The sequence below is a fragment of the Pongo abelii genome, chromosome 23, assembly GCF_028885655.2.
Source record: "Pongo abelii isolate AG06213 chromosome 23, NHGRI_mPonAbe1-v2.0_pri, whole genome shotgun sequence".
NCBI classification, from domain to species: domain Eukaryota; kingdom Metazoa; phylum Chordata; class Mammalia; order Primates; family Hominidae; genus Pongo; species Pongo abelii.
The window spans coordinates 28,620,894-28,633,221 of NC_085929.1; the positions used below are offsets into that span (position 1 = coordinate 28,620,894).

A 12,328-nucleotide genomic window follows, 5' to 3' on the forward strand; every position below is an offset into this window, starting at 1 on the left:
CTTATTTAGGACGTTAGCAATTTACCTTGAAAAGAAACTGAGGAAGATTAGACGGGTTGAGAGACAAAAGACATGGGATAACATTAAAGTTAGTGAAATGCTTACGGGAAAAGCTAGGTGCTAGGGATATGAGCGTTTACCATACCATTCTGTGAATTTTGCAAATTACCAAAGTAAAACATCGGGGAGAAATGCCGATTTAACTTCCAGGCCTTCTGAAAAGTTCCTGATCCAAGGGCCTGACCAAAACAACGTAAATACTATGCCCTATTCAAAACCAAACTAACGATCTTCCCTAATAGACTAGGGGCTCCCATATTCCCAGCAACACCTATGACACGACTATACCCACAGTTGTCACAGATTCCTCTCTCTCAAATCCCCCATTTGAGAGCCCACTATAGATCCAAAGTTTCCCCCAAATGCAACTGCTTTGTTCACCTATTAATATTAACAGCTTATTGCAAAAATACAAACTAGTCTCTTTATTTTTTACTTAAACCTCTATCCCACCCCACACCGTTGGGACAGGGAGGCAACCTCTCCTCCGAGTCTCTCTCCTCTGACTTGCTGCTCACCTCCTGCCCTGCTCCGTCCCACCCTAAGCCCTTAGCACCCATCCTGACACTCTGCCCGCCCTGCGCCCCCACGCAGCACCCTCACCTCTCGCGCCGGCCCCGCCCTCCTAGGGTCCGCAGAACTCACCTGAAGGATCTTGCACGCACACAGAGCATCCACGTCCGAGGCCACGAAGAGAAGGACCCTCTATCGGGGGAAGAGCAGACCGGCTGAACGCGGCGACCCGAACCCCGGCCCTCCCCTGCCTCCCGGTCACCCACGGCCGCTCCCCCTCATCCCTTCCCCACCAGCAAGGCCTCGGCGGGGGTCCCGGACTGGGCGTCACCTGGCTGTGGACCACCTCGTAGAACTCTTTGCGGAAATCGGACACGAACATAGCCACGGCGGCCGGACGCCCGGCGCTCGCGCTGAGGTACCAAGAGCCCGGCGGCGGTCAAGACTCCCGCCAAATCACTGCTCCTCCGATTGGTCCAGGGATCACCAACCAATAGCTTCTTAGTTCCCAGCCTTCCTTTCTGATTGGGCCACATTGGAGGCGGCCATTAGCGCTCTGCCATTCACGGCCAGAAAATTCCAGCCCGCCCCCAAAGAAGCGTCACCTCTGAGGCCGAACGCAAACACTGTTGCCCCCGCTTCAACGCTGACTCGCTTTTACCCAGAAATGCGACTCTCGGCGGACATCTTTACTTTGGGAAGAGAAGCCTACTGCCTCCCACTGGGAACCCTGAAGGAAAGTATACTTCTAGCCATACATTAAACTCAGTCACATACCCAATGGGGCAGCATTTACGTTTGCAATAGGTTTTTGGTGTGGTTTGAAGAAGGATTTGTAGCTTAGTTCCGCCCGAGTCCTCGATGGCTGAAGCAGAGGCATTCTGGGTAGTGCATTGTGGGTAGTGTAGTCGTAAGGACAATGGGCCCTACTAAATTCGTCTGGAGGGGAATACTATCAACACGTAATTTAAAATAACTTTTAAAATACCTATAAATGGGGAAATAAATCACGAAACGGTATTTTAGTGCTTCTACTGAGGGTGTTTTAGAGCCTAGCGTCTTCGCCTGGCCTTTTCTCTTTTGCAGCCGACGCTTTGTCCCGGGCACCCCCCTCCGGGTCTCGGATTCGGCACTTCCGGTGAGCCTCTGGGGCGTACCGGCTTGGCGCGGCGGCAGCGGCGGCTAGGAGAGCGGTCGACGGGGTTCCTTCGTTGCATTGCCCGAGAGAAGCAGAGTCTGCGAGGTGGTGTCCATCATGGTAAGCGCTGACGGGCAGCGGGCGGGGGCTGGGGCCTTGGCCTGGGGCCTGAGGTAGGGCCCGACGGGGCGGGACGGGGCGGGAAGGCGGCAGAGGTGCCGAGTCACCCGGGCCTGAGTCCGGCCTGCCGGCTCATCGGCCGCACCGGGCACACGCAGGACCCTTGACCACTAACCGCCTGTGGTCGCGTCCGCCGGTCCTGAACGTGGCTCGCATTCCGTCTCAGCCGGACTTGCCCTCCTTGACGAAAGAAAGGAAGGTTTGTGTCCATTCACGGGTTTCCCAAGTGCTGGACGCTCAACAGGTTTCCATAAACCCAAAGTTAGTTGCAAGGTTGCTGGGGATGGGAACAGAATCAGGCGCTCCCCAGAGAGAATCCGTAGCGGGCATCCCCGCTCTTGGGGGACACCCAGCTCTTGCCCCAGTTCCGTGAGCTCCGTGCCTACGGGTTCGTGCCTTCGAATCTGTACAGCGGTGTTGTGTTCGGTAATGATAACGGTGGAAGCTAATACCTGCTGGTACATTTCCTGTTACACAGCTTTTAACACCTGTACTCCCTCATCACACCTTATTTCTTTTAATCCCAACAATCCCTTTGGAAACAAGGATGATGATGATTTTAAACATGAGAAAACTAAGGTTTACAGAGGTACTTTATTCGAGTCACAGAAGTAGGGAGTGGAGAGTTGAAGCCAAGTCTGTCTGGCTGCAAAGCACTCTACGGTATTGTCTTCCTGTCACCTGTTTATTTTAGTAAAGACAAGGAATGATTGTTAGATTTTATCCCAAGTGTGTCACTGTCAAACCCTGGCTTATTTCTATTCTTGAGTTCATCCACTCAAGAATACCTGATATGTTCCAGGCAATGTGCTAGGTCTCGGGATTGAAAAGGAAAGTGAGAGATGGGATCGGGAGCAGCAAAGAAGGGGCAGAAGGTCGGGTTCATGGGTAAACTGCAGGCAGGTTGTTAAGTATGTTGCCTCTTTGTGCGGATTTACCTTTTATATTCAAAGAGAAGAAATGGCTTACATAGGTTGGCTAGTGAGAAGCACTCAAGGGAAGCAAGCCCCTACCCTGTTCTGGCCTTGTTCACCCAGAAATGCTATTTCGTGTGTTATGGTTCTGGCCAAGATTTAGTTGAACAGTTATCCTGCTTAAAAGAAGAAAGACAAAAGATTGGAAATTACTGTGTTAGAGTGCCAGGGAGTAAAGAACCATCCCAGATTTTAGGCGGGAGCATGCTATGTTTGCATTTTGGGAGATGGCTAATTCAGCTTGCTAATTTTGCAGTTGCTAGTAAACTGCTTTGTCAGTAGGTGGCATTCCTTCTACTAAATATATATTTGGAATCAAGTCAAGAAATTTTCTCTAATAGAGATTTTTTTTTTTAGTTGTAGTTAAAAAAACCAAATTTTTATTATCTTAACCGTTTTTAAGTCTATAGTTCAATAGTGTCGAGTACATTCACGAGCAACAGATTTTCAGAACTTTTTCATCTTGCAAAAGTGAAGCTCTACTCACATTAAACAATAGCTCTCCATTTCCTGCTCCTCACAGCCCCTGTCAATCTCTATTCCACTTTGTCTCCATGAATTTGCCTACTCTAGGTACCTCCTAGAAGCGGACTCATAAAATATAAGTCCTTTTATGACTGACTTATTTCACTTGGCATGATATCCTCAAGGTTCATCCATGTGACAGGATTTCTTTCCTTTTAAAAGCTGAATAATATTTCATTGTATGTATATACCATACCACAATTTGTTTATTCACTCATCTGTCATTGGACACTTGAGTTACTTCCACCTTTTAGCTATTATGAATAATTGTGCTATGAATACAGGGTGTACAAAAATCTCTTCTTGATTCTGCCTCCAATTCTTTTGAATATATATCCTACTGTGAGATTTTAGGTGGTTTCAGTTACCTGAGGTCAACCATGGTCCAAAAATGTTAAAATAGAGACCACATTCACATAACTTTTATTACAGTATATTGTTGTAATTGTTTTATTATTAATTGTTAATCTCTTACTGTGCCTAATTTATAAATTAAACTTTTTTTTTTTTGAGACAGAGTCTTGCTCTGTTGCCCAGGCTGGAGTGCAGTGGCACGATCTCGGCTCACTGCAACCTCCGCCTCCTGGGTTCAAGCGATTCTTCTGCCTCAGCCTCCTGAGTAGCTGGGATTACAGGCGTGTAGCACCACGCCCGGCTAATTTTTCTATTTTTAGTAGAGGGGGGGTTTCACTATGTTGGCCAGGCTGGTCTCAAACTCCTGACCTCAGGTAATCCACCTGCCTCTGCCTCCCAAAGTGCTGGGATTATAGGCGTGAGCCACCGCACCCAGCCTATAAATTAAACTTTATTGTAGATCTGTATAAGAAAATTGTAGATATGTATAAGAAAAAAACATAGTATATATAGATTTCGGTATTATCTGTGGTTTCAGGCGTCCACTGGGGATGTTGGAATGTATCCCTTGTGGATATGGGGGGGTGGTGGGAGGAATACTGTACTTTGAGAAAACCTTCAAATTGATACATGTTTGCTAAGCCTCATCTTAGTCTACAGTTTAAGATCTAGGATCTTATCTTTTTAATGGCATCATGTTTTAGCTTTGCTTGTTGCTGTAAGAAAGCATCACAACATAGTGTGACGTGTACCTATTTTGTGCTGTGAGAGCACGCTGGAGAGGCACTAGACCTGACCCTCAGCAGAGCAAGAGAGGCTTCCTGGGGAAAGGAAAGGATGGTAATTGGAACCCAGGGGAAGGGGTGCAACCACTGGGTACCTGTTCTTTCTGCTGCCTGGAATGTCTTTCCCTATTTTTTGCCTGGCTCCCTCTCATAGCATTCAGGTCTTTGTGCAGAGTCCCTTCCTAACCACCTATTTAAAATAGCATTCCCAGGAGCCCTGTGTCTACTTACCCTGCTGCTTGTCTTCAGAACTGCCAGACACACGTGTGTATGTCCCTTGCTTTGAGTGTATATTTCTCTTGCTTTGAGTGTCATTTTCACCAGGACAGGGGTAGTATCTATTTTGTTAGTGGACAGACATCACTGGAGTGGTGCTTCCCTTGTGCTCATGTCAGAGCCTGGCAGACAGTAGGCACTCAATAAAGAGATGTTTCAATTAACAAATATTGTTTAGATTAATGATAATAGGAAGAGTGTTCAAGGTAGAGAACTAGCCCAGGCAGGAGTCTGTGGGGCTGTCAATACAAGTCTCTGAGGTATGCAAGAGGTTGGGCCTTGATCCTGAGGATGAAGATGGGAGCACAGCCCTGAAAAAGGTTCAGGACAGGCTTGGCATGGCCTGTTTTGTATTTAGTAAGATTACATTGAAGATTTCAGTACATTGTGTTCTCTGACAATGTTTAGTAGCATTAATTACTTTGACATGTTTTGGCTTTTGACATGAAGAAATGTACCTTTGTTTTAATACTTGTTTCTCTTTCCTCCTTCTAGTTCTCTTTCAACATGTTCGACCACCCGATTCCCAGGGTCTTCCAAAACCGCTTCTCCACACAGTACCGCTGCTTCTCTGTGTCCATGCTAGCAGGGCCTAATGACAGGTCAGATGTGGAGAAAGGAGGGAAGAGTATGTGCTTGTTTTTATTTGAATAGTAACTTTTCCTGCCCTAAGTCTGCAATGCTGTAGCCTTCAACAGTACTTACTTTGCATGTGGGAGTCAGAAGCTAGTGTTACTGTGAAAATGGTGCTGGGGTTTATTCCCGACTTGCTCTATTGGGGTGGGGTGCTAATTATGGTTAGGTTTATGGCTGATAACCATTCAGTTCCCAAAATAAATTACATCAAGTAAGATTCTTTATGAAAGATCACTGGCACATTCTGGCTACCCTAAAAACAGTTTAAGGCTTTTTGTTAGATATAAAGAAACTGCATCTTGCCTTTGGTCTGTCCTTTTTATTTTTATTTTTTAATATTTCTTAACTGTTCTTTCCACAGTAATTATGCCGCCCTCAGCCCTAGACCAACTCAGTAAGTATCTTCTGAGTGACTTAAGGACTTAGATAATGTAAATATGGACACCAAGAGTCAGCATGGGCTCCTCAGTACATCCAGACACCAGTGCCCTTTGTCAACATCTGGTTGTGAATTGTCCCTGGAGGGCATGCGCTGGGCTGGGAGAACCTGGGTCACAGGTACCTAGGGCGAGGCCACGGCCCCCTGAACCTCAGCTTCATCACTGCCCTGGGTGCTTCAGGTTCCTCCTCTCTGAAGGGGGTTCCCTTCCACTTCCTGATCACCACCTCCACCCATTCCCCAACTTTTCTCAGTGTTCTGTCAGGATTAAATGAAGGTACAAGTATCAAGTGCTTTGCACAGTGCCAGGGCAGCTGATGCCATTGGCTGGGCTCACTAGATTTTTTTCCTAAAGGAAGAATTGGTCAGCTCACAAGAGGGCGCTGTGAGCAGGTTCCTCATCCCCTCACCAAACATCTTTCCTGAGCTCCAGACCCCCATTTCTTTTCTTTTCTTTCTTTCTTTCTTTATTTTTTGAGACAGAGTTTTGCCCTTACCACCCAGGCTGGAGTGCAGTGGCGCAATCTCGGCTCACTGCAACCTCTGCCTCCCAGGTTCGAAGTGATCCTGCTGCCTCAGCCTCCTGAGTAGCTGGGATCACAGGCACCTGCCACCACGCCCGGCTAATTTTTTGTATTTTTAGTAGAGACGGGGTTTCGCCATGTTGGGCAGGCTGGTCTTGAACTCCTGACCTCAGGTAATCTGCCTGCCTCAGCCTCCCAAAGTGCTGGGATTATATGTGTGAACCACCATGCCCGGCCCAGACCCCCATTTCTAATCTCCAGTGCACCAGTGCATCCTCAGCATGTCAAAAACTGAGCTATTGTCTTCCATCCAGAAGCCACTCCTCTTGCTGGGCTCCTGCCTCTTACCAGGAGTGAGATAGGCCCACAGGGGTTGTAAGAGTGGCCACATTCTTCCTCCCTTTTCTCTGACCCCTTATCCCACAAGAGCAACCTGGAAACCCATGCCCTAGCCCCATACTACACAGGCACAGAAAATCCCAATCATGGATAACCCAATCAAGGATGCAGTCATTGCCTTCCAGACTTAAGAGTGTTTCTGGTGTGAATTCTTCCTGTGTGAGGCAGGAGACTGGGGCTGGCCAGGAGCACAGGTTCATGCTTGGTGTTGGGGGCCTCTGGTGGCAGCAAGCAGAGAACAGGTGCTGGCTGTGGTGTGACTCACCTCGGGCTCTTTGCCCAGCCTGACTCCAGAGTAGCAACTTGACCTCTCTGAACCTCAATGTCCTCTTCTTTAACTGGGGATATCTACAGTGTCTGTGCATCAGAAGTACTGTAGTGTCTGTGACAACCTAAGCTATCCGATTCCAACCACAAGGTGGAGGTAGCCCCTGAGCCAGCACCAGCTGTGGCTATACCCAGTGGAGGCCTCAGCTCAACCAGTAGGTCAACAAAGCTATGGAGTTCACAGATCTCATGAAGACCCTGTCATTACAGAGGAGAGAACAGGCTCCCTAAAAAGGTCTTCCTTTCAAGTCATGCTGACCCAGGAGCCAGACACCAGGTGTGACCCTTGGCACAGGTGTCCACAAGAGACTCAGGGGCTGGGTCATTGCAAATCTTTTAAGTGATGGGAGAAACTCTTTCTGTCTAAATCCTATAGGAAGGCCTCTAATTCATAAAATGAGGTTCTCTGCTTTTTTTGGAGGAAGTGAGGGGGTACAGAGGGACTGGGAGCCTCAGGGCACTGGGAGCCTCTAAGTCACAAAATACAGTTTGAGAGTCAGTGGACTGAGGGACATTGGAGTCTTTTTCACTTGCAACAATCTCAGACCCTTGGCTGGGCCCAGTCCAGTTTACTGTGGACCAGCTGTATGTCGGCTCCATGGCTCTGCAGCTGAGAGGTGGACCGGGACAGAGGTCCTGGCCCCTTTACTGCCAGTGTGAGAGTCACCTTTGGTGATAGGAGGGAGTGCCCACCCCTACTGTACCTCCATGCTACTCCCAGAGGTTCTCTGTAGCTTCCTGCCCAAGCTTTTAACTTGATTTGCTTTATTAGAATTTTTAGGGAGATCTCAAATGGAATCTGCGTTACTTCCTAACACTAAGTGTGATTTTTGTTGGAATATTTGCCTAAACAAACAAGCTAAATTCTGCTTTGATGGTTGAATCCCTGGACTTAAGCCAGCAGCCTTGGTTTGAATCCTGGCATCACCACTTGTGTGCTGTGAGGTCTTGGGCGTGTTACTTAACCTGTGGGCCTTAGTTTCCCCATAGATAAAAGGGGATAATGATAGTACCTACCTGACTGTTCTGGGAAGACTGAACAAGGGCCTTACACATGGCAAATACCATCACTACCATCAGTTCCTTCTCGGTCCTCTCCCCCGGGGCCCTGTGTCTCCTGGGTTTTCCTGCCTCTTTTTGCCAGCCCCTCCTTTATGTGCCTGTGCACCTCTTGGGTCAGCACGTCACCAGTCCAGCTTACTTGCCTCTGGCCCTGCTTTCAGCCCATACCTCAAGGTCCACCAGAGAGAAGGGGCGTCCTATGTCATGACCCTGCTGAGAGCCCACACTGCCCGCTGGGCCCAGGCCCTAGGTTCTACCCCATGTGGTGCCCCTCCCCTTCCCAACCACTTGCACACCTATCCCCGGCCTGTCTTGCCTAATTGTCCACCATTTCTGAACTGCCTGGGCTCCTCTTCCCTTCCACGCCTTTGCTCAGGCTGCCACCTCTGCCTGGATTTCCTCCCAGGTCTGCCTGCCCAGTGCCCAGCCTAAAGAACTCGGCCTCCAGGAGCCTAGCCCAGTAGTTCTGCCTCCTCCTGCCAGCTCTTCCCACAGCACCTGCAGCATCTGGTTGTGGTTGTTTTCTTTGTTGGAAGGTTTCTACCTTCAAACTAGAAACCTTTGAAGGTCGGGATTTTGTCCAGGGCATGGTGGGCACTGAAATTATTTATGAATAAATGAATGAACACATCACTTTTTAAAATGTTGACTTCAGAAAATCACAAGTCTATGCCAGTGCTATGTTACCAAGTTGCCAGGTTCCTCCTTGAGCCATGCACTGCGCTCTCACAGAGGGGGATTCATCTACCAGAGGAGTGTGGGGTTGAGGGCAGGGTTGTGGGGAGGCCCCTTCTATGGGAAGGCATGGGCCGAACAGGTGTCCCTTCATAGGAGTTGTGCCTCATAGTCTCTCTCTTATTTTCAGGCCGACTTAACATTACCTATCCCATGCTGTTCAAACTGACCAATAAGAATTCGGACCGCATGACGCATTGTGGCGTGCTGGAGTTTGTGGCTGATGAGGGCATCTGCTACCTCCCACACTGGGTGAGTGGGGCTGCCAGGGTCTCTAGAGAGCAGCCACTTAGGCAGAGACATCCCCTGCACTCGAGAGTCCTGGCCCTGGAGCAGGTGGCCCAGCCTACTCCTCCTGCTCAGCATCTTAGCCTGAGCTGACCCAGCGAGAGAGAAGGGATCCAGCGCAGTGCACTGTGCCTTACGCGGGCTGGTGGGCTCTGGACGCACCTGGTGGGCTCTGGACGTACCTGTGGCCCACTGTGCTGTGGGAGTGGCCTTTTCTTTGATAGCTGCGCAGCTGTTTGTCCAGAAACCACAGCTGAACTGTTCATCTGTGATTTCCTGGGTGAGGCTTTTTTAAAAATAATGGAGCAACAGTATTTTTTAGGTGGTCTAGTAAGTAGGGTGTTTGAGGTTTTTATGCTTTTCCCCTACTTTTAGTAGTCTGTCACAGCATACATGTTTTCAGTTACCTCTGACTTAGTCTCCCAAATCTCTCAACTGAGCTGCCATAGGAGTGACGTCTTTTTCCTTACAAGCAGGCTCTCTTTGGAATGTTGACTTGAAGGATGTCATTGCAGATCTGGGCTGGGATATCCAGGGCGTGTGAGCCACTAGAGCCTGCCCTCGAGGCTGTACCCCTCAGAGAAATGAGCAGAACTGTGCCAGTGCTGTAGGGAGGAGTCTGCAGCAGTGAGAGTTCCACACAGGTAGCTGTGGCCCACTTGGCTCCTCCTTCTCCTCACTCCTCTCCCCAGCTCTGGCACATTAGGGAAGTTCACAAAGGGACCTGCTTGTCCTTCTCTTTGTGCTTGGATTACATCAGGCATACTGAGAGACCCCGCAGTGAGCTGTGGGCTGGAAACTCTCAGGAGTGCTTGCTTGGCTGCCACCAGGGAGGTGGTTTGAAGCACAGCCCACCTCTCCTGCTGATGCCCTATTACGGTGGCCGCCAGACGTTCAGAAGGGATGGCCTTAACAAGTATTTTCTGAGATTAAATATGAATTGAAATTCTGGCCAGGTACGGTGGCTCACGCCTCTAATCCCAGCACTTCGGAAGGCCAAAGTGGGCAGATCACTTGAGGTCAGGAGTTGGAGACTAGCCTGGCCAACATGGTGAAACCCCGTCTCTACTAAAAATACAAAGACTAGCCGGGTGTGGTGGCACATGCCTGTAGTCCTAGCTACTTGGGAGACTGAGGCAAGAGAATGGCTTAAACCCAGGAGGCTTAGGTTGCAGTGAGCCGAGATCACGCCATTGCACTCCAGCCTGGGCGACAGAGCGAGATTCCATCTCAAAAAAAAAAAAAAGAATATGAATCAAAATTCTGAAGGTCCCTTTCCTGCTGTAGTAGGTGACCTTGTCCATGCTGCCATGGTAGTGGCGTCCTCTTCAGCCTGGGTCCCAGGGTCCTTCCCAAGGTCCGGGCCTGGCCAGTGTCTCCCCGACAAGAGCCCTGCACTCCCATTGCACCTCCTAGTGCCTGGCCTTCTCATGCTGCCTCCTCACCTCAGCTGACCAGGCCTGCCCACCCTGGCCTGCGGGGGGCTTTTATGCCTCAAAGCCCAGATTGGCTCACCTGCCCTCCCCAGTATTTGCTGCTCAGCCCCTTGCTATTCTTGTGTTTGTCTGCAGGTGCCCCCAAGGGCCTGAGGCCACGTTCTGCTCATCCGGTAGAACACCTGGTCACTGAAGCCACTCTAGGTAACTGAAGTGTCAGGCAGTGACTACTTCCCCAGTCCCTTCTGTGGCTCACCTATAAGAGGAGGTGGTGATGCTGGGGATACACTGTACCTCGAAGGTTCTCCTTTAACCCATAGACTTGAAGTTTGGGTGGCCTCTTGTCCAAGCTGTTGGACTGCTTTAGACCAGGAAATTAATTGAACCCTTTCTCCCCTGGAAAGCTTCTTTAGGTAGCCTGGAGCTGGTTTGGGGTGTGAAGCCATCAGGCCACCTCTTCCCCTGAACTGGCCTTCCAGCTCCTGGCATGGGCAGGCGGGTGACAGGTATCCTCTCTGTGCTGTCTCGGAGGGCGTGTGAGCCAGTGCTTTTTCTGGGCTGGCCGGTGGACTCCATCCCACCCATGCTCCCAAGCTTCTTCAGGGTGAGCCAGCCTGGAATAGGTACTGGCCTTTTTCCTTGTAGCCAAGGCTTTGTCTGCTGACCTAGATCCGAGCCCTGGACTAGCTGTTTGTGACATGTGGGTACTCAGCTGCCCGTTGTGCTGTATGCTCTAAAATGCTGCATGGGGAGGGCCAGGCATCAGCCCCTCCTGCCTGCTTAGTGCTCTCAGGCCTCTTCCAGCAGCCTATTTCTCACCTCAAGCCCTAGTCTGACCTCTTTGCCTCTCCTCCTCACATCACCTATGGCAGCGTCCTGCCTCTGGCTGAGGAAGCCACCCCCCATCCCTGGCCAGACTTCCCTCAGGCTTGCGATTGCAGCCCAGTATCCTTCCCCTCGCTGACAAATTTCCCACAAAAATCTACCCAGGGACAGTGCGCCTGGCCTGCAGCTGGCTAACTCTGAGCCTTAGAATACGTCCTGTTAGAACATCACTCCTGGGGATGCCAGACCCCAGTTACCAAAGCCAGTCACCTCTGCATCCTTCTGTGCCTGCCTGTGGCGTCTGGTGGAGTGACCACCCTCTATTTCTGCCCTTACTAGCCTGACAAGCAGCTGTCAGCATGAGTGCATGGGATCCTCTGCAAGTCTGTCCATGGGGCCCACCACTCAGGCTTCACTCATGGCCTAGGCACGGCCTCCCAGGCACAGCCTCGGCCTCAGCATGCCTCTCCCTCCTCATGAGCTCCCTCTCATTTGTGACACAGCCCTCAGCCCCCTTTTCCCTTGGCTGTTAAAGTCACCTTCTCACTGCCACTCCCGATGAAACATTTTTGAAGGGATGTGATACCTGGGATTTGCTTCAGGGCATCTAGTGTGGCTTGGGACTGGGTGTGAAGTAGTGCTGATCGATGGACTGAGCCACGACATGAGCACTGTCCAACCGTCAGGGCTGGGTGCGTGGGAGCTCTCTTCTATGGCTCTTTCTATTCGTGTATATGTCTGACACCCCTTTTAAGACGGTTTCAAATAAGACAAGCAAAATTTCATTGCAAGAGACATAGAGCCTCTGACCTGAGTTTGGACTCCCTGCACACCCAGTACTCATGGGCATTG

At 50.0% G+C, this 12,328-nt stretch overlaps 2 protein-coding genes across 10 annotated transcripts in view; one reads left to right on the forward strand and one right to left on the reverse strand.

The window, feature by feature from the left end:
- Positions 1–1,472, reverse strand: part of CDC45 (cell division cycle 45) — a 42,081-nt gene extending 40,609 nt beyond the window's left edge. Inside the window, exons 1-3 of one of the 6 annotated variants that reach the window (XM_009234106.3) lie at positions 1,351–1,472; positions 905–1,094; positions 706–765 (exon numbers count right to left, since the gene is read on the reverse strand). In XM_009234106.3, coding sequence (XP_009232381.1) covers positions 706–765; positions 905–955 — 111 coding nt within the window. In that variant the 5' untranslated portion in view covers positions 956–1,094; positions 1,351–1,472. Of the gene's footprint in view, positions 1–705; positions 766–904; positions 1,140–1,350 lie in introns of those variants that run through there. The other 5 variants (XM_054543100.2, XM_054543098.1, XM_054543099.1 and 2 more) reach the window with 5 other exon arrangements.
- Positions 1,473–1,683: 211 nt separating this feature from the next.
- UFD1 (ubiquitin recognition factor in ER associated degradation 1) overlaps positions 1,684–12,328 on the forward strand; it is a 28,683-nt gene continuing 18,038 nt past the window's right edge. For 2 of the 4 annotated variants that reach the window (XM_002830847.6, XM_063722769.1), the window contains exons 1-4: positions 1,684–1,831; positions 5,301–5,433; positions 5,803–5,835; positions 9,058–9,179. In XM_002830847.6, coding sequence (XP_002830893.4) covers positions 1,829–1,831; positions 5,301–5,433; positions 5,803–5,835; positions 9,058–9,179 — 291 coding nt within the window. In that variant the 5' untranslated portion in view covers positions 1,684–1,828. Of the gene's footprint in view, positions 1,832–5,299; positions 5,434–5,802; positions 5,836–9,057; positions 9,180–12,328 lie in introns of those variants that run through there. The other 2 variants (XM_054543101.2, XM_063722770.1) reach the window with 1 other exon arrangement.